This window comes from Canis lupus, chromosome 5, assembly GCF_011100685.1.
Source record: "Canis lupus familiaris isolate Mischka breed German Shepherd chromosome 5, alternate assembly UU_Cfam_GSD_1.0, whole genome shotgun sequence".
Lineage (NCBI taxonomy): Eukaryota > Metazoa > Chordata > Mammalia > Carnivora > Canidae > Canis > Canis lupus.
In genome coordinates this window covers 68,809,359-68,832,006 of record NC_049226.1, presented here as the reverse complement: position 1 = coordinate 68,832,006, position 22,648 = coordinate 68,809,359, and the positions used below count along the sequence as shown (strand labels likewise).

Genomic DNA, 22,648 nt, shown 5'->3' with positions numbered 1-22,648 from the left:
TGTCCCGTTCCCTCTCGTTTCCCAGCCCCGGCCTAGCCATGTTTCGGGTCCCCGAACAGCTCGTGACACAGGGGGTGGGGAGGGGCACAGAGAGGAAGGTGGTGGGGCCAGAGAATACACAGGTGTGGGTCCCTGCTCTGTCCTTGGGAGGGGCGTCATCCTTGACCTGCTGCAGCCTCACCTGCAGAGCAGGGTTCACAGGGCCAGCCCAGCACGTGGGGTGGACAAGAGAGAGAGAAAGAGAGAGAGAGAGATTGTGCACACATGCACACACTTGAGCAGCAGGCACTTCACCAGCCCGGCCGTGCATGCTGCGGAGGGGGAGGGCGGGTGGGACGGGACAGGCCTGACCCAAGTCTCCCTTCTTCTCTCTGCAGCCACGTGGACACCAAGGAGCTGTGTGGTAGGTGCCCACCTCTATAGGGACCAGGACCCGGGTGGTGGGATGGGACTTGGGGGAGTGACGGGGGCACAGGTGGGATCCTCCTCATCCTCTGCCCCTGACCTTTGCTTTGCCTTCCGTCAGATTACTTTGTGGAGCACATGGGGGATTATGAGGACGTCTTGGCCTCCCTGGAGACCTTGAATCACTCCGTCCTGAAGGCCATGGGTTACACCAAGAAGGTGAGAGGGTGTGGGTGGCCCCTGGGGCTCCAAGGCCTCAGTGCTGGTTTGGTTTCTTCCAGGATGTCCTCACCCAAAGGGGCCCTGGATGTGTGATGCCGAGGGTTTGCGTGGGTCTGGCTCTGGGGTAGGCTTTGCTCGGGGCACCCAGAGGGGGCTGATAGACACTGTGAAGTGGATGGAATGGCTTGGTGAATGGCCTAGTCCTGTGGTGTCTGGTTGGGAGCAAGAGGCCCTTGCGTGGAACTGGGCAGAGTCTAGGTGCGCAGTCCTAGAGAGGGGGCGGCGGCCTCGCTGAGCCCTCCGGCATCCTGGGGTGGGTGGGGGACCCGGCAGTCTGGCACCTTCTGTAGCAGAGTTACAGGATAGGGTCCTGCATCTGCATCTGACTCAGCCTCTGGCGTGAGAACTGTGTCCAGGCAGCAGGGCCATTAGGAATGTGGGGAGCAGGCCCAGGGCAGGGTCCCCCGTGTGTTCCGGAGAGAGGTCTTGGAGGTGGCCCAGCGGCTCTGCCCACTGTCCCGTCACCGCTGTGGGCACGTGGGCCCTGGAGGAGGACGGAAGGCAGGGAGCCAGGCCCGAGGTGGGGGCTGGGTGTTGTGCCGTCTCTGTTGAAGTTCACTGGCAGAGGCAGCCCGTTCCCTGTTCCGAGCCTCGGTCTGCACCCCACTGGGCCGGCGGCTGCTGAAAAGGCAGGCATCTGGGGAAGAGGTGCACACAGAGCTTGCTGAGACCCACAATGGCTGGCCCTGGGGGTAGTCACTGCCACTCCGTCACTGCCACTGTCACCAGCCCCATTTCATAGCTATGGAAACAGGCTCGGAAGAGGGACCCTGCAGAGTTGTAGCTGGATGGCCGTTGGCTGAACGAACCATTGCTGGCTGAAATGAGAGGAGATGCTGAGGCAGGGACCTGGCGGGTGGTCTGGGGCACGGCTGTGGACTCTGCACCTGCCCAGGGGCAACAGGAGGGCCGTTCAGCTGGGAGGGGGACAGCAACTGAGCGAGGCATGCAGGGAGAGAGTGGGGAGCAGGATGCAGACCTGGCTGAAGGACCCTGAGCCAGCCCCTTCCCGCTGCGAACCTCAGTTTCTCCATCTGCAGAATCCAGCCAGTGTTTACCTTAGGGTCCTCAGTGGGGAATGAATTCATTAAGGTCTCTGAGCTGCTTAGCACAGCACTTGGCACGGAGCAGAGGTGACTCTTTCATCATTAGCCCAGACAGAAGCAAGACGACGTTTTTTGTCAAATGGTAGCAGTTACTGCTCTGCACGGATCAGAGAATCCCCTTCCTCCTATAGGTCTCAGGAAAGCGAGGCCTGATCCCAAGCCTCCCCGAACCCACGTTCCCATTCCTGTCCTTGCATCCTGCTAGCACAAGTCTTGGATTTTCAGAACATATTTTAAAGACTGTGTAAGACCAGTTGCCTGTCATTGTTCATCTGCCTGGACTTTCTGTTGGACGTTCTGAACGTATCAGGTGGGCGGTGGGTGGCAAGGGAGCGTGGAGAGACCCCAGACTCTGGAATCCCTGCGGGGACCAGAGTATGAGCCCAGCTCCGCTCCCGATGGCCTGTGTCCCCTGGGGCTCCTCGAGGCAGAGGCACTTCCCTGCGATGTCATCTCGAGGCGTTATTGCTGTGCACAGTTACTTCTTGGTCTGTGGTCACAACTCTTCAGAGGGGCCACCTAATTCTCCATCGGGGAGAGGATTTTGGCACCTACCAACCCCACTCGGGCCAGTTTGGGAGTTTCCAATCTCGGAAAGAGTGTGCACGCCGTGTTCAGTGCAGCCTTGGGGTGTTTCTGGCCGTGATGGTTTCTGCAGCAGCGGTGGGCATTCCTTTTGTTTGCAGAGTTTTGGTTGTAGAAATGCAACTTGATTATTTCCAATGCTTCACTGATACCATCGATCTGTGTTGACACGTTTGCACTTTTTTTTTTTTAAGATTTATTAATTTGAGAGATAATGAGAGAGGTCACAGGTGGGAAGGGGTGGAGAAAGCAGCAGACTCTCCGCTGAGCAGCGGGGAGCGCGATGCGGGACTCGATCCCAGGACCTCAGGATCATGATCGGAGCCGAAGGCAGACACTTCACCGCCAGAGCCCCATAGGCGCCCTCGTTGGCTTTGTCAGTAGGCAGTGCTGGCCTGAGGTGGGCTCCTGGCCTGTGGTCCTCTCCCCTCTCTCTCCTGCCCCGCCGTGCCCCCCCACATTCCGAAGCCCCGTGCTGCTGCTCCTGCGTCACGCATCCTTGTTTGGCTCGTGATTTTCAAGTGCTTCTCTCCTGTATTTCTCCACTAATGACAATATTAATACCACATCTTATTTTTAGAATCCTCTTCAGCCTGTTAAAAAATATATGTATTTTTGCCTTCCCTTCGTTGAATTTCGTCTTAGGAGGTGGTAGTGAATTTTTTAAATTGCGTCTCTGATGACGTGATTTTTCCTCAGCGATTGATGGGGTGGATTCTATTCTTAGAGTCTCTCCTGTTGAAGGATCCTGCCCTTCCTGTGATGAACCCCAACTGGCGCCCGAGCCCTCCCGCCAGCCGAGCGCTTGCTCTTGGAAATTGAGGCTGGACCTTCATTTGGGAGTGAATTGTAGGTGGTTTTGAGTATCTGCTGGGAGGGAATCAGCTTCTCTATCACAGAATCCTTTATCTGTTCAAAAAGAGAGAGAAGGTATCCCTGAGGCCAGGGTCAAGGTCCTAAGCAGGGGAGGGGAATATTTTCAGAGATGTTTCAAGGTCAATCCTAGTTTCAGTGAAGCATTTTACTTTTTTGTGTCCATTTCAGTGTAGTGTTAAACAAGACTGGCGTGGACGCGTTCAGCTTCGTGATCAGTCATGCATAGTATGTTGTTGAATTTTTTTAATTCTAAAACCTTATTTGAGGCAGAACAGGTACTTCATGAAGATTAAGTTCAACGAAACATCTGCGTTTATAGCTCAAGCCTCGTTTTAATTTTTGTCCTGTTTTGCTACATTTAAAAATCTTATATTAGACAGTTTTTCCTTTTTTTTTTTTAAAGATTTTATTACTGAAGCATCTGGGTGGCTCAGACGGTGGAGCGTCTGCCTTCAGCTCAGGTCATGATCTCAGGGTTCTGGGTTCTCTGCTCAGCCTGCTCTTTCCTCTGCCCCCCACTTGTACTTACTCTCAATATCTTTTAAAAAATAAAAAATTGTATTATTTATTTTAGAAAGAGAGTGGGAGGAGGGGCAGAGGGGGACAGGGAGAAAATCTCCAGGAGACTTCTCACTGAGTGCCAAGTACAACAAGGGACTCGGTCCAGGACCCTGAGATCATGAGCTGAGCCGAAATCAAGAGTCAGATGCTTCACCAGCAGAGCCCTCCAGGCGCCTTGGTTTTGCCTCTTTTAGTTTCTAGTAATCAGCTCCTTGACACGTTTCTTTAAATTTCCCCATATTTTCTACTGTGTCTAGTTTTCAGCCTTTTTGCCTTCTTCCTACATCCTCACGCTGGTGGTTGCTGCACCTTCTTTTTTTTTTTCTTAAGATTTTATTTATTCATGAGAGACACAGAGAGAGAGGCAGAGACACAGGCAAAGGGAGAAGTAGGCTCCATGCAGGGAGCCCGATGTGGGACTCGATCCCAGGACGCCAGGATCACACCCTGAGCTGAGGGCAAGCGCTCAACCACTCAGCCACCCAGGCGCCCCCTGCTCTTCTTTTCTGCATGTGACATGCAATGCTTCCATTCTTTTGATAACTAAGTTTGACGTTTTAAACCTTTGATGGTCTCCCTGCAGCCATAATTCTTTTTTTTTTTAAGAATTTATTTTTTAAAAAGAGAATTTATTTATTTATTTATTTATTTATTTATTTATTTATTTATTTATTTATTTATTTATTTATTTATTTAAAACACAGAGAGGCAGAGGGAGAAGCAGGCTCCCTGCAGGAATCCCGAAGCGAGACTTGAGCGGTTTGGATTATGACCTCATGGATGCTGGAAATGTGCATTGTACTCTCCAGAATGAAATCTGAAAATGTCATCCCTTCTGGATTAGGACGTGTGTATGACTAAAAGATGCATTGTAAAGACATGATTGTAAAGAAGGGACACCATGTCTCTCAGACAAATGTCAAATGCACGTGTTCTCTCTTTTTTGTCAGCCCCAGCATTTTTGCTTATGTTACACGTGTGAATAACATCACCAGTCATTCCTTAAGTTTTGGTTTCCAAATTCAGGAAATCACAAGGCTTTTTTTTTTTTTTTTTTTTTTTGTCTCCAAGATAAGAATTTTCTCCAATAATTTTAATCCCAGAAATACAGAGTTCACATCACTCATTTATATCTACTTGGGTTGGGTGTACAATTTTTCGCACAAAATCTTTATATCATGTACTATATTGTCTCTACTAATTTAAAAAGGTATTCATGACCTAATTTACGATCCTATTTCAATGACTGAATAATCAAAATAAAGTTAAGAGTTATTTTTGTTATTCGTCTTACCTTTCTACTCTCTGTAGAGGGAATACGAATATTTTAAAGGACTCCCGAATTAGTGTGAGAACGGGTAAGATGTCACAGCCAACTCAAAAGGGAAATTCAAAGAACACACCATCTTTTAGAAGCAACCAGGAATTCTGGAATGAATTTGTGAATAAATACAGAACTAGCCACTGTGCCCAGTGACAGTGACAGTCACTTGCGTGCTGCCAGTCAAAATTCATGTGTGCTTCTGTGGATGAGAATTATTTGCAATATCATCATTATTCTACATTTTGCAGAGTTTTAAAAGTAGCTCCAAAACAAGGAAGATTCTGTGAGCCCAGAGGGTGTACCAGACAGGAGACCCAGTAATCTTTCTTGGCCATTTTAAACACTTTCACACTTTCCTGACAATGTGCTTTCCATCCCTGTTGATTATTAATTTATTAGGGCACAGCAATGAGCTATTTTGTCACACTAAAGTATTTAATCTCTCTATTTTTAATGTTTTCCTTTACTAATTTTTTTGGTCATGTTGTTTGATACATATGGACTTTTGCTGTGTTTTTAATATATAAATGGTCAATTTGCAAAATTTAGGAAATAGAGAAAAGTATGAAGAGTTTTGAATCATTTCTAACTTCCACTGGTCCTCACCACTGATAACATGCTACCTTATGTTTTCATTGCCTCTGAGCCTTTTGTTCCCAAGTGTGTTTAATATGCTTAATATCATTCCTGTACAAAAACTTATTTTTTTGCTTTTCTCCCACCTAATATTTTAACACTTTCCCTGGGTTATTAAAGCTGTCCAGAAGCATCTTTTAAAATATTCATATTTAAATGTATTTGCTCTTCTTCTGTTTGGGGCATAATAGATTATTACCAGGTTTCGGCTGCTAGGAATACTACACTAACCTGGGGACATAAGCCTTTATGCACATGTGCGTGATTCCTTCAGGATAGATGATCAAAAGTGGAATTACTGGGTCAGAGAATGTGAGCCGTGCAAGGCTCTTGATCTGAAGCGAAAGTGCTGTGTGAAGTGGCTGTGTCCATCCGAATCCCCATCGCCGTGTTTATAGCACTTTGCTGTCTCTCATCCCATGAGAGTTCGGTAACATCCTGCCCTTGCTCTGCAAGATTTCCCCATCCTGTTCTGACCCTTCTTATCTTGTGCGATATTGTGGCCTCTAAATCCCGTCTTTGAGCAATATTGCAGCTTGTCCCATTCATTTGACCAAATGTGGTGGCAGGATTTTTGCACAAACCTTTCTTTGTGAATCTTCTGGTGCTGTTTTGGTTTCGAGGCGCCTCCGTTTGGATCTGGTTGCGTCAGATCTGGGAGTGTGTGTTTCCAGGAGGGACTCAGGCTGCTGTCTGCTTGTCTTTATTGTTGTCATCTGTCTGTCTGCTCCGGCAGGACAGCTGTTATCCTCTAGGCTTCCCATCTTGTGTGCTTCCTTTGTCCCCTTGATGTTTTACCTTTGGAAGGTCAGCTTTCTTAATAGTATTGATTGTGATTTCTATGGTAAATATTGTAGCTTTCGTTTCACTGGCGACTTCTAAGACGGGCAGGAGTGCTCTGAATCCTGCTTTTATACCTAGCTAGTAAAAAACACTTCCTTTTGTGCAATTAAAGGAAATAAGAGATTTCCAGATGTTTTTTCCATACTTTTACCCTCTTTATTAACATAATCCAATGTGATTAAAATTAACCTATTATTGATTAATGTTTTCATTTCCTAATCTCTATAACGTGAAATTTTTTTAAAAGATTTTATTTATTCATGAGAGAGACACACACAGAGAGAGAGAGGCAGAGACACAGGCAGAGGGAGAAGCAGGCTCCATGCAGGGAGCCCGACGTGGGACTCGATCCCAGGTCTCCAGGATCACGCCCTGGGCTGAAGGCGGCGCTAAACCACTGAGCCACCAGAGCTGCCCTATAATGTGAAATTTAATTTGAGTGATCACTGCTACTTCTTTTCACAACTTCCCTAATCAAGAGTTTTATTGTTTTTTTTTTCTTTTTTTAAGATTTAATCTATTTACTTATGAGAGACACAGGCAGAGGGAAAAGCAGGCTCCACGCAGAGAGCCTGATTTGGGACCTGATCCCGGGACTCCAGGATCACGCCCTGAGCCAAAGGCAGACACTCAACCGCTGAGCCACCTGGGCGTCCCAAGAGTCCTTTGACTCCACCCTAGATTTTTAGGGGAATTCTCGGCTTTGTTTGCTGAAAAGGTGCTCATCTGGGAGCATTTCAAAGAATTGCAGATTTCTTTCCTTTTTTAAGATTTTATTTATTGGAGAGGGAGAAGCAGGCTCCCCACTGAGCAGGAGCCTGGGATCATGACCCAAGCCAAAGGCAGACACTTAACTGAGTGAGCCACCCAGGTGCCCCGAGGTTTGCAGATTTCTGAGTGTGTCCCTGTCCTCATGCAGATGAGCCGTGTGTCCGCTGGGTACAGAATTCCCAGATCGGATCCTTTCCCTCTGGAGTCTGTGGAGTTTGTCTCTTGGCTTAGGCATCGATCATGGTGGAGGAGAAATCTGTGAAAGCTGCGTGTTCATTCCTTTGAAAATAACTTGTCTTTTTGGAATTCAGCTAAGCAGTTACACTCGTGGATCTTTGCAACCTCAGCCACTGGTCTGGCTGCTTCTAATACACTTACTTCAACTCATTTTTCTGCCCGCTGGCTTTTAGCAGGCTTTCTCTTTGCATTTAAATTTCTTACCAGACCATAGCTTCTTGTTCTTGTTGGCCATTCATTTGTCCAGGGCCCATTGATCCCTGGATTGACTACGGTTTCAGCCGTTTGCTAGGGAGGATAATCAGTAATTGAAATGCATTAGGTGACCAGAACCTCATCTACCTTCTGCCACAGATTCACTGTGTGTTGGGGCCTGTCTCCAGCGTTGGCATGGGACATCCCCCTCACACATCTCCCTGTGTGTGTGCCTGCTTCTCCCACCCCTACCTCTGTTTCCCTCTCTGTCTCTGGTGGTGGTTCCTTTGTACACTCATTGCTAATTAATTCCCAGTCAGAGTGATGGATGGCTTAATTTGCTTTCCTTGAAAGCCCGGTTTTCCCTGGCCTTGCCAGAGCCTGGGCAGCTGGCTCGGGAGGGTGGGGTCTTGGCAGAGGAGGTGGGAGAGCTGCACAGGGTTTTGGGGTCCAGCATCCCCAACACAGTGCCATTGGATCCTTACCGTCCTTGTGTGGCCTGGCCAAGTCAGAACCTTCTCAGTGCCCCTGAAAGCCTTCCGAAGCCAAGGGAATCTCAGCTGGATCCTAAAGCCTTGAGAAATGTCTTTGTCGCAGACTCTTGACAGAAGGGGAGATTCTCACAACACAGAGCGAGGTCTGTGGAAACTCTCTTCCTCCTTCTTTCCCCCACAGTTTCTCTCCTCGTGGCCTCTGAATCTCCTCTCTCAGTCCATCCCAGGTTCTCCACTGACTCCCTCCTTCTGAGACCAAGTCTCCGGCATTCTCTGGAGAGGAGCCAGTTGAACCTCTCTGGTTGCTTTTGAGTCTTTCATTTCTCTGAGTTGCATCATGAAGGGTCAGGAGCCCAAGGGATCCTTCTTGGAGGAAGGAGGGGAACAGGGTTGTGTCATACTTCATCCCTGTCAACAAGAACATCAGGAACATCACCACCAATGAGCTTGCTTATCACCACCACCCCCACCAGCATCGTCTTCACCACCACATCACTGTCCTCATCACTGCCATCATCACTGTTGTCATCTTCATCACCATCACTATCCTTACTATCACTGCCACTATCATCACCATCATCGTCACTGCCATCATCTTCATCACGACCACAACTTCATCACCATCACTGCCACTATCATCATCACCACTGCCATCACCACCATCACCATAATTATCGGTGTCATTGTCTTCATTGTCACCATCATAGTCATTGTCATCACCTTCATAACCACCACAACCATTATCATCATCTGCTGTTGTCATGTTCATCCCCACCATCCTCCTCATCACCATCAATCGTCATCATCATCATCACTAGTATCAACATGGATGGTGACATCATCCATATCATCATCATTGTCGTCATCTTTATCATAGCAGTTACAATTCATTATTTGCTATGACAGGTACTACGTTGGGCATTTTATTTTTTTAAGATTTATTTATTTATTTGACACAGCATGAGCAACAGGGAGGAGCAAGGGGAGAGGGAGAAGCAGACTCCCCACTAAACAGCCCGAGGCGGGACTTGATCTCAGGACACATGATCTCAGATCATGACCTGAGCCAAAGGCAGATGCTTCACTGACTGAGCCCCCTAGGTACCCCACATTGAGCATTTTCTCTACGTTTTGTCATCCAGTCATCTGTGTGACCTTGTAAGATAGACACTAGAGTGACTCCTCTCATGGTCGCAGAGGTCAGGAGCTAGTATGTGGTGAAGCCAGGGCTCCAGCCTCCATCTCTTAATCCATAGCCCCCACCCTGGTGCAGGAGCCCTACAGTGTCCAAGATGCAAGAGGTGCCGGGGTCCCTGTTTCATCCTGTGAGGCAGAGACACCGACCCCAAGTGCACACCCAGCTCTATGCCAGACCCCACACCTAAATCCTTTCTCTGACCCCTTTCCCAACTGGGCCCTTCCCTTCCCTCCCCTCCACAGGTGTACGAGGGCGGGAGCCACGTGGACCAGTTTGTGACACGCTTTCTTCTGAAGGAGACGGCCAATCAGATCCAGTCGCTGCTGAGCTCTGTGGAGAGTGCAGTGGAGGCCATTGAAGAGCAGACCAGCCAGATCCGGTGCGTCACTGGGACCACAGTGTCACCTGGGGACATGTCACATATGCACACAGCAGCCTGCTTCCAGGGACCATTTGTGTGCTTGGGGGCTGGGGACCTTGGGCAAGGGGCTACACCTCTCTGTGCCTCTTTGTCCCCAGCTCTGAAGTGGGGACCATTATACACCTACCTCTTCAGTGACTGTGGGTTGAATGAGACGGCATATGTGCAGAATGATGCCGGGTGTGTGTGCATAACCTGCGTGCACCGTGTACACACGTCGAGTTAAGACTGTTCCCTAGACTCATCAATTGTACCACTCACGTTATTGTTTGCCTAAGACTATTCTATTATTTGCCTTATTTTTGAAAGCTGGAAATCAGTTTAGGAAGCTACGTGGTTACCACAAGTGGAGAGGTTTCCATGTGCCATAAATGAAGTAGCTATAAAACCAAGCACCTGTGGTTGCAGACAGTCGCAGAAGCCCGGGGCCTGGCCTCCCTCCATCTGTTAGGAGGAGAGACTGGGGAAGCCAAGAGAGGCCTGGAAGAAAGAGTAGCACCAAATCCTGACTCTCTCTGCAGGATTGAAGAGAAGCAAAGTGAATTAAGTGACCGAGGGCCTTGTTTGTGTGTCAAAGCCAAGGAAAAGCATGTGTGTTGGGAAGGCCAGCCTGGGGTCCAGAGAGGAGCAGTTCTCCCTCCAGGCCAGCCCCTGGTCCCCCTCACTTTTGCTCTGTCCCAAGTTGAGACAAACCCCTCTCTGCCCTTCTTTCCAGAACAGCCAGTGCATCTGGTGCAGAGGGGACACAAAGAGGTAGAGATAGACAGGAACAAGAGCCAGGCGTCTACACTGCTGGGCCCGGTGTGCCATTCCCAGATGGGGGCTCGGTGGGGCCAGGGTGAGGGTGGTTGATGTGTCGGGGTTTGAGCAGGTGATTCTTGGCTGCTGAGGGCTGGTCCCAACCAGATAGGATTGCAAAGGCTGTTCAGTGATGCTGTTCCCAAGATTTGTTTGGAGCATCTGTGGGCAAATCATGTGGGAAATGGGAAATGCAGATCCCTGGCCTCGGCCATGCCTGCAGGTTGGGAGTCCCTGGGAGCCGAGCCCAGAACTCCACATTCGCGCTCAGCCTTGTGATTCTGAGGGTCCCCAAGGTGAACAGCCACCGCTCTGGAGGCTGACACAGAGATTTCCTGCGTTTTTTGGTCACTATCTTGATTAAAAAGTTCATGTGTTCCTCCTGCTGTAGAATAGATAGGCTGCTGCCTGATGGTGGCGAGTCTCCTGCCCTGTGCCGGCTCCACCCCGTGTCAGCACGTACACCTGCGCATCCCGTGTTGGGACTTTCCTTTGGGACTTTGGCAGTGGGAGTGGCGCTTCCTCGATGGGGAGGAGCCACATCTCCACATGCACTCCTACCTCAAAGCGCCCCAAATCTCAGCTCGTGTGTCTCTGGGCTGCCAGCCTCCTCCGGCTACTCTGTCTGGGCACAAGCCACTGGTCCAAAGCCTGCAGCCCCTGTGGGACTCCTGCTGCACACATGTCTGAGGGCCACGCTGAATTCGTGGAGCGTCAGGATTGACCCCTCAAAGACTCCGCCAGCCTCCCCCTCCCAAAGACTTGGGGTGGCCCTGCTGCACCCAGGAGAGGCTTGCTGAGCTTTCAGGATCATAGGAGACAAAGCCCAGAATGCACCAGGGCAGAAGGGGAGCCAGGAACGGGGTGCAATGGCTGTGTGCACAGAAGTGTGTGGGTGTATTTGTGTGTCTGTGGTGAGTTTTCCAACATCTCTTTGCACATGGGCATTTGGCCCTTCACTGAGCACTGGTGGAGTCCCCACTGCTGTGCCAGGCACAGTGCTTGGAGAGCTGTGTGTGCTTGTCGGGAGTGTGCGGGCTGTGCACCTGTGTGTGCGTCAAGTGCATGGGGACAGGAACTGAGTCTAGGCCCCTCTCTCTAGAGCCTGCCTGCGGTCAGGAGCAGATTGTTCTGTGCTCTTACATGCCTTCTCTGGACTGTGTTTTCGGGCTCCCTTTGAGGGGGTACAGACCCAGGCTCCCCCCAACCCACAGGGCTGCCAACACGGATGGCTCCCAGGGAGGCAGGGAGGGGAAGCATCGCTTACACGGTAGGACGGGAGCCCGGCTCAGTGTCAGCCCTGGAATGGGGCCTCCTGGGGAAACAGAGCCTGGGCTGTGCGGTCCTAGATGCCAGTAAATTCGGATCCCGACCGTCCTGCGAGCTGTGTGGTCTTGGTGAGGTCACCTGCCTGTGAGCTTCATTTACTCCTCCAGGAAACCAAGGCCGTTGCGCCCACTTCCAGGAATGGGGATCCACCGGGTAAACTGAGGCCAGATCGGCTCACGGCCAGTGTGTCATGTTTGCCAAAGTTGAGAGAGGCCAGGTCCTGCGGCCTCCCTCATGTGTGTGTGTTTCCTCCATCACACTGCAGACAGAACCACAGCAAACCCAGCTCCAGTACAGTGGAGACCCGGTATGGAAGCGCTGCCTCCCCACACCCCCCCAACCCCAAGCTGGGAGCCGTGGAACCAGGGAAGAGTCCTCCATCTGGTGAGAGCATGTGGCCTGGGGTGGGGAGCACTGGTGGTGGGCAGTGGTCTTCCAGGGACTCTGATGGTTGGACTGGGTGGGCTGAGGGCTCCCCTCCCCTGCCCCGGCCTCACCCTGCCCATCAGCAGCATCTCTGTTCCTTTTTCCCAGTCATCCTGGACCCTAAGGAGGAGGGCCTGGAGGCCCAGATCAGCCGCTTGGCAGAGCTGATAGGACGGCTGGAGAGTAAGGTAAGCCTGCAGGCCCTCGCCCCTCCGCCCCTCCGCCCCTCCGCCCCTCCGCCCCTCCGCCCCTCCGCCCTGCCCCAGGTGAGTGCAGGGTAGTGCAGGGTCAGGCCTGGAGTCCAGGCAGGGGCCAGGGAGCCCTGGAAAGGACATCACCCAGGGGGCATGTGGGAAAGCAGAACAAGACTGGGGGAACACGATCCTCGCTCATACCTGCCCGGGGAGGGGTGTGGGGGAGCAGGGGAGCAGTCACTGGGCTGGGGGCAGCTGGGAGGGGTATCTCTAGGAGCAGGAAGGAGTCAGCAGGGGGAGGGGGACTGGGGGACCAGGCTTCCTGCAGCTTTGCTCTAAGGTGGGTCTGGCCTGGGCAGGTGATGCCAAAAGGCGGTGGGTGAAGGACGGCAACGTCCTGGGGGAGCGTAGAGACATCCCGGTGACCAGTGGCTTTCCTGATTTGGCACGTCCACGGGTCAGAACGTGGTACGGAATCCCACCTTCAGAGATGGTTTGGGCTCAGTAGGTCCCGGGTACCTTGGTTGGTCTCCCCTGGGGGCCAGAACCCGTAGGGCAGGTGGGGCCGAGTCTTCTGTGGGGCTGAGCCTGGAAGTCTGCGTGAGGCTGCGGGCGGGGCCGCTTCCCCGGGGCTGGCTTCTCCCGCTGCTGCGCCCTCCCTCCGTGTCCTCCTCTCCTCCTGAGGACAAAGGTCATGCTGGACCAGGGCCCACCCATGTGACCTCACCTTAATTACCTCTTCAGGGGCCCTGTTTCCCAACATAGTCACGTTCTCAGGTGCCGGGGAATAGGGTTCGACATAGGACTTTGGAGAGGAAACAGTTCAGCCCGTGACAGTGGCCGCTGGTGGGCAGGATAACAGGTGGCCTCGAGGTTTCCCAAGGGGCGCAGGTATCTGCGCGCCTGTTTGAATCCTGTCCTGTCCGTGCCACTTAGCTGTGTGCCCCTGGGCCAGTCACGTCCCCTCTCTGAGCCTCGGAGTCCTGCTCTAGCCGCGAGGAACGTTCAGGATAGCTCTCCTCCCGGCGTTGTTGCGAGGATTCCAGAAAGCCAAGTGTCCATGGCCCAGCCGGCGCCCGCCGCGCAGTGAGCATCTGCCCTGAGCAATTGTTAGCGACGCTTCCCGGATACACTTGTCAGCCTGCGCGACCCAGGTCGCCGCTACCTCCGAGCTGTGCCGTTGCAGCCACTCTACGGTTCTCCTACTTCTCTGCGTTTTTTACATCTTTGGCAAAAGGGCCAAAAAGTACTTTGGTTGGGCTTGGGGGGTTCCGAGGATTCGTGGGGGCGGGGCTCCCCGTGCAGAGGGAGGCTGAGGCAGGAGGCGGTGAGTCACCTGCAGGCGTAGGCCCGGGGTGGGATCCCCCCTCCGCAAGCCGGCCGCTGCGTGGGAGCCTGGGACCCGAGGCCCGGTTGTCATAACAACGTGGAGCGCCTCGGGAGGGAGGTTCTTTGAAGCTTATTTTTAGCCTCCCGTCGCCTTAACAACCGCTGGCTGGAGACCCAGAGCACCTGGGTGTCCTGGAGACTCTGATTGGTCCAGGCCACCCGCGGGAGCCAATCTGGGGCCGGCAGGGGCCCCGCCCTCCGCGTGCCACCTGCGTGCACCTGGGGGCTGTGCCTGGGTGGGTGGGGCTGATGGGCGCAGGGCTGGGTGCCTCTGCACGGGGCCCCCACACGCCCCCAAATCCTCGCCCTCCCTTGGCCCTGCAGGCCGGGAGAAGCCAGCGGAACCAGTGCAGCCCCCGCCTCTGGGGGCAACCCCCCTCCAAGGTTGTAAAAGGATGGAACTTGCCCCTGCCAGGCACACCTTGGCCACCTGTAGAGCTCTTTGCAGCCCGAGTCTCTGAGAAGTCAGTACTTAATGCAGGAGCAGCTGTGGAGATCGTGAGGGCCCGCATGGGTACCTGCAGAAGGAGCATGCAGGGCCCCGTGTTCAGACATGAAGATATTTCCAGGTGGTGGCAGCTGCACAGGGTCTCATGCGCAGTTACCATTGTTTCCCTTAACCAGCCGGGGTGCCGCCTCCACACGAGAGAGGACAGACTCAGGTCTGTGTGCCAGAGACACAGGCTGTCCTCGTGGAGGGATGGACAGGGATGACACAAAGGTGGCCTTTATTGGGGTACCCATGTCGAAAAGGAATAATGAATTTGTGGGTCAGGAGGAGAGGCCCTGGCTTCGAAGACAGGCTCCAGCTCTAGCCCCGCTGCTGTGGCCCTTGGAGCCCAGGTCCTCGGCTGTGGGACCTTGAGCGTGTCCAGCACGTACTCTGTTCTAGACACGGGGTTCCTGCCTCCTTGGAGCTTACAGTGGGGTGGCCCCTACCTCGGAGAGTCTAGAGAGTTCAGCAAGATGTACTTGTAAAGCGTTCGGAGCAAGGCCTGTGGGAGGCCAGTGATACAGACCACCCTGTTCAGACCATTAGATCTCCAAGGCCCCAGGGGTTATGACTTGGGGTGAGTGGTGGTAAGTCGGGGAATCTCGGGACCTTTGCCAACAAGTGTGGCAAAAAGACTCAAGCCCCCATTGCTGCCTGTCCCAAGGCCACCCGCTGAGTGGGTCTGGATCTCTGCTGCTTCCTCTGGTCTGGCTGCCAGCCTGGCTTCCCAGCTCCCCTCGGAGCCAGCACTGTGCGTGGAGGGTGGACCGAGCCCTGTCTAGCTGCCAGGGGACCCCAGAGCCCCTGGAACCTTGGGGTGGAGAGGCTGGAGCTCTTTAATGGCTTCAGGCTCGTCGTGGTGGTCCTGGAGGCCTCTCTGAGGGAGGTGGCCTCTGTCCCCAACACGTCTTTGTGCTTGGTGTTTCAGACCATTTGGTTTGACCTCCAGCAGCGCCTTGCGGACGAAGAAGGCACGAACATGGTGAGGCCTGCTCCCTTTCTGCCGCTCCCTGCGGCCCCATCCCTGCCTGAGCCAGGACGTGATGCAGGCAGCTCGATGTCCTTGGCACCCCTCCCCTGGGTACCCCACAAGGGGAGATGCAGCCCCGGCACCTGGCCACCTGCCCCTCCCAGGGCTGTCCTCTGATCACAAACAGCTTGGCTCAGAGCAAAGTGACCAGCGCAGTGACACCAAATCCACCCAGAAGTGGATTTTGCCGGGCACTGGTTTTGTTGTGTGTCAGCCCAGACGGCCCGGCCGCTCCTGATGCCCGTAGGGCCTCTTTAAACACCCTTGCTGGGTGCCGGCCCTGGTGGGGCTCCCGTCTGCTTTTAGCTCTTAAGCCCTAGTTCTTTATAGCCGGCTTGCATGTGGCAGGATGAAGGGCGTGTCGCACACGTGAGGGGTTGTTGGTTTTGTTTTGACCAAGCTGTCCCATGGTCTCGGAGGGCAGGCCTGGGGAGGCCGGGTGTGGGGCTGTGCCCGGGGGCGGGGAGGCGGGTGCCAGGCCCGGGGCGCCCAAGCTCACTCACCCCGTGGCCCCACAGCACCTGCAGCTGGTCCGGCAGGAGATGGCCGTGTGCCCCGAGCAGCTGGGCGAGTTCGTGGACTCCCTGCGCCGGTACCTGCGGGCCACCGCCGGGGCCAGGAACTGCTTCCAGTGAGTGAGCCGAGGGGCAGCGGCCGCAGCTCTGCCAGGGGCGGGGGGCTCCCCCAGAGAGCAAACCGCACCCCAGGGACCCCACAATGGACCGGGCTTTGCCCCCTGCGCAACCAGGGCCATGACTCCAGCTCCCTGGCTTTAGCATCCTCGTCTGTAAAGTGGGGCCACTGCCCGGACCCCCCTCACTGGGGCTGTGGGAGGTGAGCGTGGCCTAGGGGACGTGAAGGCCTCAGGCCAGGGGGTAGGACAGTGCGTGCCCTCAGGGTGGCCGCCCCGGGGCCCCACCCTTAGCTCCCTGCCACCTGCCGGGTCCTCGGCAAAGCTGAGCTGACGGCCACATCTGAGCAGTCCCTCACACTTGCCGGGTGGCCGTCATCAAGGCTGCTGGCCCAGGCCTCCCGGCTCTGGCCCATCCCGTGTCTCGCCCCCAGGAGAGCGGCTGTGGCTCCAGCTTGCTCTCTCCCAGCTCGCAAGCACGTGTGCTTCCGGGGATGCGGCTGGGAAGGGAAGCAGGCCGCTGCTCTGGCCGAGCACCTGTTCTAGGTGGGAGAGGGGCAGATGGAGAACGGGGTGCTGTGGAGGCCATGAAGCAGGGTCCTGGAGGGGCTGCAGGGATGGTTTGCTCCGGGGTGAGGGGTGGCTGGACCTGCTGACTCGGAGGAAAGGCCGTCCCCGCTAGGTCAGCTGGTGCCGAGACCTGGAGTGGCAGCCGGGGTGCCCTGTGTGGCACCTGCTGTGGCCCGACGGCGACACCAGGGGTGCGGACTGGGGCTGGTCGGGACTGTGTGGGAGATGCTGGAGCAGAAGGCAGACGTGGCCTGGTCTCTCCTCTGTGTGATGAGGGCTGAGTGGGGACCGGGGTGCATCAGGGCCAGGGGAGGCCCCGCAGTCACTGAGCAGGGTGGCCTTCCTGTGCCGTGGGTTCTGGAGCAGAGCTGACCGGCCTCTCCAGTGGCTGCAGTGGAGGGAGGAGGCAAGGCTGAGCGGGAGAGTGTTTGTCTCCAGAAACCCTGTAGAGGGTGGTGCGTGCACTGAGCTGGAAGGTCAGGAGGAGGCCAGGTGTGCTGGTGGGGGCATTGTACAGGCCTCCTGGGCCACGTTAAAGTCAGGCTAGCAGCCAAGGTGCTGACGTACAGGTGCAGCAGTCCTGGGAGGAGAGGTGTTCCCCGTGGGCAAGGCTGTCAGGAGCAGAGGGGCGCAGGCGGGTGGAGCGGGGCTCCCTGCCTGTTTGTAGAAGGACTGCGTCCTCCCTACAACCCACGCTTGCGTGTCTCCCTGCCTGCCCAGAGGCATTCCCCCCACAAAAGCAATCAGTGTGTCGCCAGCCACACAAATGCAGCCCCCGTGGTGGCTTTCATCTCCCAGTAACCAAGTACCAACAAACCAAATTGCTCCGGTGACCTAAAGCCTTGCCATCCATGTCTGGTGCAGGGTTACATCTGATCGGAGGGTGACACGTGTGCCCTGTCCTCTCGGTGACGACCCCACAGCCCCACGTGTCATTTGAGGCTGGAACCTAATAAGCTAATGCTACGATTGGTAGCCTGGTTCTGTGCTTCCACCCTGGGCGGTTAGGGCGGGAATCGCCCGTAATTATACGGGGAATGCCACCCATGACAGCGATCCTCCTCCTCCTCCTCGAAGGATGCTGGGGGTGCTGCTCTGCAGAGCGGTGAGAAAGCAGCCAGGGGCCAGATCAGGACAGGGTTAGAGATGGTGGCAGCTTAGCGCCTCCCTGCCAGGTCCGCCACACTCGGGGAGGCAGCCCCTGGCCCAGGTGGGATCAGCCCTGTTACAAGGAGGTGGGCAGCCGGGTGCTTCCCCAGGTCCTGCAGGAGTGATGGGGACAGGGGGTCCTGGCCTGCCCACCCACTGACCCGGGCACGGCCCTCCCCCTGCTGCTGTTGGGCCAACTCCAACTCACAAGAGTGCCTTAAGGATTAAATAAAATAATTCTGGAGGAGAGCCTAGCAGGAAAAAGGCTTTTATTTTTACAGGTAGGGTTTTTTAATGAATGTAAAACGTTTGAATTACAATGAAATGATATTTTAATTCAGTGAGCATTTGAGGAGCCTGGCCCTGGGGGAGGCGGCTGGGTTACTCCTGCACCGGTGCTGGGGCCCTCCCACATCCTGCCAGGCTGGTGGGGTGGAGCATGGGGGGCACCCGCCGTGAGGGGGCAGCCAGGCCCCCTGCAGCTGGAGCCTCTCCTCTTACAGTATCGCGGCCCTGAGGCTGGCGGATGGCTTCACCTTCGTGGTCTACGAGTTCTGGGAGACGGAGGAGGAGTGGAGGAGGTGAGCAGGGCTGGGGATGCGGGTGTCCTCGTCCCTCAGGCCCCTTCCCTGGAGAGGAGAACGGGGAGGGCAGGGGAGTAGTGAGCCCCCATCCCTGGGGCATCCACCCACAGAATGCTGGTCTCAGGGCCCTAAATGCAGCTGGAGACAGGTTTCTCCAGGTGGAGGGATGGACCCCCGCCCCCCATCGCACCTGCTGGGCTCTGAACCCAGGCTCCAGGCCAGCCCAGGAGGTAGAGGCTAAGGCTGTTCCTATTTGAAAACTGAGGCCTCGGGAAGATAAAACTCCAGAAAGGTCTCTGATTAAGAGCACTCGGTGAGAGGCAAGAACCAGGCTGTTCCTCCCACCCCAACCTGCCCTTGCAGCAACAAGGCCCCCGCAGTCAGCCTGAGGCCTGGCTTCCTTGGCTCTCAGTACCAAGCGTGGCTGGCATGGGGTTCAGTAGGGCCAGGGTTACAGGATTTGGACCCTACCTGAGCCCAAGTGCTGGAGGCTCCCCCACTGTCCCCCAATCCCCGGAAATACCCCTCCATATTTTGGGTTGCAGGCATCTGCAGAGCCCCGTGTGCAAGGCCTTCCGGCATGTCAAGGTGGACACGCTGAGTCAGCCTGAGGCCCTCTCCAGGATCTTGGTGCCAGGTAGATGGAAGTTGGGGGTGCAGAGGGTCCTAGAGATGGGGGGGCAAGGGCCAAGGGCTGATACCCTGGAGAGGGGAGAGGGCTGGAGACCTCAGGCAGCCCTCCAACCTTGAACCAACAGAGCAGCTTGCAGGGCAATGGCAGAGCCTCAGCCAACAGGGCTCTGGGGGCACCCCTTCCCCTAACATGTGCATGAGGGCCCCCCCCAGGGGGCAGGGGCTGGATGGAGAGTGAGCTCCAGGGGAGCAGGAGAGGGGAGGTGTGCGACCTGCCCCTCACTATGGGACAGGAGAAGGGGCCAACCTTCCAACACCTTCTCTCCCCCCTTTCCAGCTGTTTGGTGTACCGTGGGCCGTGACTGACCGCCTTCCTGAGGCCTTTGGAGCCACCTGCCAACCCCGCCCCCTTTTCTAGAAACTTTGGTACACAAGTGGTCTTTTCAATCTACTTCCAGATAAGAATGTATTTTCCCTGTTTGAAATGAAGGAGCAGCCCCTTCCCCCAGCCTTCCCCGGACCCCCACCCCTAGTGGCAGAGCAGTCTGAGCGGCTGGAGCCGGAGGACAGCACCCCACCCCCCGGCCCCCCAGCCCAGTGGCCACGCATGACCCTCTCCCCCTACCCCTTACCACCCCTCCTCTGCAGCCTGCCCTGGCCTCACCGGGACCGGCCCCTTTGCTGGCCCCTGCGTCACAGGCCTGGTCAACTTTCCTCTACCTGGTAGGAGCCAAGACCCTGTAGTGCCCAACCTCGGCCTGTGCCCAGCTGCACATGGCAATAGAGCCCACGTAGCCAGTGCCATGCTTGGCAGGCACCAATACACTCTGGTTGGGAACGCCCGCGTGCGGTGTTGTTCTTTTGGACTTTCCAGTTGAGGGCGACTGGAGGAGTAAAGCCGTCACTGTGCACGGGGCCCCATGTTGGCCATGAAACCCTGACCAAATCACCCCAATGCCTGTTTCCTTACCTGCACCACGGAGCTGATAAATCTGAGGTCAGGCCCGTCACAAAGTTCGGGGAGTCTCCAGCAGTTCTCCTCTGGCTCATGTCACAAGGACTCCCAGGATGCAGCAGAGCCATTTCGCTCAGCTATGAGTTATGGCAACAAAAGGGTACAGATTAAAATCTGTGAAGGGAAGACATGCAGGGGTCTCGGAGAGTCCAGGCCCCTCACTTCTTGCTCCCAGTAGGGATGCAAGTGAGAGACCGCCCATACAGCACTACCAGCCAGGAAGCTCTGCAGAGCCTGGGAGATCAGGTTCCCCTGGGGAGGGGGCGGGGACAGCCCTGCAGAGCGCTGACTTAGCCTCCAGCCCCTCTGGAGGTCAGGGCTGAGACCCAGGCTGATAACAAGGCCAGACCACTCTGGGCACAGCTGATCCTTTACTGCACACACCTGTCAGTGAGCTATTCCTAAACATCAGCTCAAGTCCTGTTCTGGGATCCCTAACCTCCCTGTCTGAGCAGCCAGGCAGACACAAAAATCTCAAGGGACAAGGAAAGAGCCATGGCTCCCGTCCTAAGGCAGAATGCAGGCGGAGACCGAGAGGTCCTAGGCCAGGGCAACAGTGGGTCGGTGAGGCCTGGTGGGAGCCCCGGGGCCACAGACGTGCCCGGAGTGGCCAGCCTGTGAACGGGGGATGTGAGGACGGCTGTCACTGCTGTCCCACCAACTCGGGCTGCTGGCAGCCGTGAAGCCGCCTCTCCCCCCACCTCGGGTCCCACCACCCCCGAGGCCACACCAGTGCCTTCCAACATGGGCTTGCAGGACGCCTGCAAAGCAGGTTCGAGCCCCCGCTGTCCACGTCCCCACAGCCGGCCTCTCCACACCCCTATTTCCTCATCTGCAAAGCCAGGAGGAGACCCTTCAAGACCAGAAACTGCCTGGCTCCTGGGAGTGTCACGTAACTGGGTCCCGCCCACAGCATCAGCAAGCACCCCACAGCCGGTGCTGCTCTGATGGGCTCCGCTGTTTCAAGAACGTTCTCGGGCTGAGGCTCTGTGGGGTGCAACGAGGAACCCCCCCCCCCGAGCTGAGCATCTTAACACTTCTGCTGCACATCACACCTGCTGGTCCGAGCTCTCCCCCCGTGGTGTCCCAGCTCTGCTGATGGCAGCTTCAGCTCCTGCAGCCTCCGTGGCTTCTGAGTGGGTGGGAACGGGCTCCAAGAACACATTTCAACCCTAAAAGGTATCAGAGCTCCCGCTTAATTCACACTTCACTGCCAGGCACACAGACACCATCTCCCTCAGCGCTGCCTGTACCATCCTGTGATTGGCAGGTCCCCCGGGGGAACGGAGGCACAGAGAGGGCAAGAAACGTGCCAGAGGTCACCAGCAAACAAATGGCACCACTTGTATCCAAACCCAGAGCCACCTGCCCCCCGATCCTGTGCCCTAACCCCTGAGCCACACAGCATAGACATGCGGGGGAACAGCTCCAGGCTGGTATAGGTAAGACCTCCATCAGCCTCCTCAGTTAACGACAGGATGGTTCTAGGAGCTGGCCCTTGCATTCCTAGGTACATACCACGCCCAGCAGAACCCAAAAGACGCATGTAAGCACGTACGAGTTACAAACGTCCAGAGCAGTGAAAGGGTGGAAACCACGCCAGCATCCATCAGCGGCTGAAGGACAAAGCGGGGTCTGTCCACACCAGGGAGTAGTACACAGCCACGAAGGAACAAGCGCTGATCCGTGCCGCATGACAACTAAAACCCTTGAAAACATGATGCCACGTGAAAGCAGCGTCACGGAGGGATCCCGTTCACACGCAACGCCTAGGAGAGTTACAGCTGTGGAAACGGAAAGCAGAGTCGTGGTTGTCAGGCTGGGGCACGAGGCCACAGGGAGGCAGCGCCAATGGGGATGGGGCTGCTTTCTGCGGTGATAAAATGTTTTGGAAGGAGGCAGAGGTGGTGGTGACAACACCGAGGTACACTGAACCGTATACTTTAAAATGGTTAACTTCGTGTCACGTAAATCTCCCCTCAGTTAACTGCCCCCCCCCCCAATAGTCCAAATCTGCTCACCTGCTCCAGTAACGTTCACCACCTGCATTCAGTGGCCAACCTCCTTCGGGGGGCACGCGGAGCCAGTCCTGGGTGGAAGGGGGGGCAGCTGCTCAGGGGACCGGCAGCTGCGGGACAGCACCCGAGCCAGTGGGAAGGCCCCCCTGCTGCCGCCCAGAGCACCCTGCAGCCCACGCCACTCAGAGCAGGAGAACTCATCACTTGTAACACAATATCACTTGGCCACACCTGCAGTATTGCTTGAGACGTGGGTCTCTACCCTCAGCTATCACCAAGGCCTGGGACCCGTGACGGGCCTGGCTGTGTGCTGCTGCTGGTGGTGCAGGTGGGTCTCCACTCCCCCTCACAGCTAAGCTGCCGTGGGGACAGGGGCTGTCCTGAGCTTGGTTCTAGAGGTGAACGAGGAGGCTGCTTGGTTATAGAGGGCTGTGACCAAGGAAGAGGGAAGCGGG

The 22,648-nt window shown here is 55.5% G+C and overlaps 1 protein-coding gene and 2 long non-coding RNA genes across 10 annotated transcripts in view; 1 reads left to right on the top strand and 2 right to left on the bottom strand.

The window, feature by feature from the left end:
* NECAB2 (N-terminal EF-hand calcium binding protein 2) overlaps nt 1-20,002 on the top strand; it is a 29,389-nt gene extending 9,387 nt beyond the window's left edge. For 2 of the 4 annotated variants that reach the window (XM_038538164.1, XM_038538165.1), the window contains 10 exons: nt 378-403; nt 527-624; nt 9,756-9,892; nt 12,327-12,445; nt 12,596-12,675; nt 15,492-15,545; nt 16,112-16,224; nt 18,447-18,524; nt 19,073-19,164; nt 19,498-20,002. In XM_038538164.1, coding sequence (XP_038394092.1) covers nt 378-403; nt 527-624; nt 9,756-9,892; nt 12,327-12,445; nt 12,596-12,675; nt 15,492-15,545; nt 16,112-16,224; nt 18,447-18,524; nt 19,073-19,164; nt 19,498-19,526 — 826 coding nt within the window. In that variant the 3' untranslated portion in view covers nt 19,527-20,002. The remainder of the gene's footprint in view (nt 1-377; nt 404-526; nt 625-9,755; nt 9,893-12,326; nt 12,446-12,595; nt 12,676-15,491; nt 15,546-16,111; nt 16,225-18,446; nt 18,525-19,072; nt 19,165-19,497) is intronic. The other 2 variants (XM_038538167.1, XM_038538166.1) reach the window with 2 other exon arrangements.
* LOC111096016 lies at nt 7,062-14,182 on the bottom strand. 5 transcript variants are annotated; one of them, XR_005360003.1, is made up of 4 exons: nt 13,201-14,181; nt 10,331-12,320; nt 8,307-9,918; nt 7,062-7,914 (listed from the first exon to the last, which is right to left on the bottom strand). It is a non-coding gene; the product is annotated as an uncharacterized LOC111096016 (long non-coding RNA). The 5 variants fall into 5 exon arrangements; XR_005360001.1 differs by having other exon boundaries at nt 8,307-10,894; nt 12,000-12,320; nt 13,201-14,179; XR_005360002.1 differs by having other exon boundaries at nt 12,000-12,320; nt 13,201-14,176.
* LOC119871932 lies at nt 18,196-20,445 on the bottom strand. The gene is made up of 2 exons (XR_005359999.1): nt 20,131-20,445; nt 18,196-18,572 (listed from the first exon to the last, which is right to left on the bottom strand). It is a non-coding gene; the product is annotated as an uncharacterized LOC119871932 (long non-coding RNA).
* Nucleotides 20,446-22,648: the final 2,203 nt, after the last annotated feature.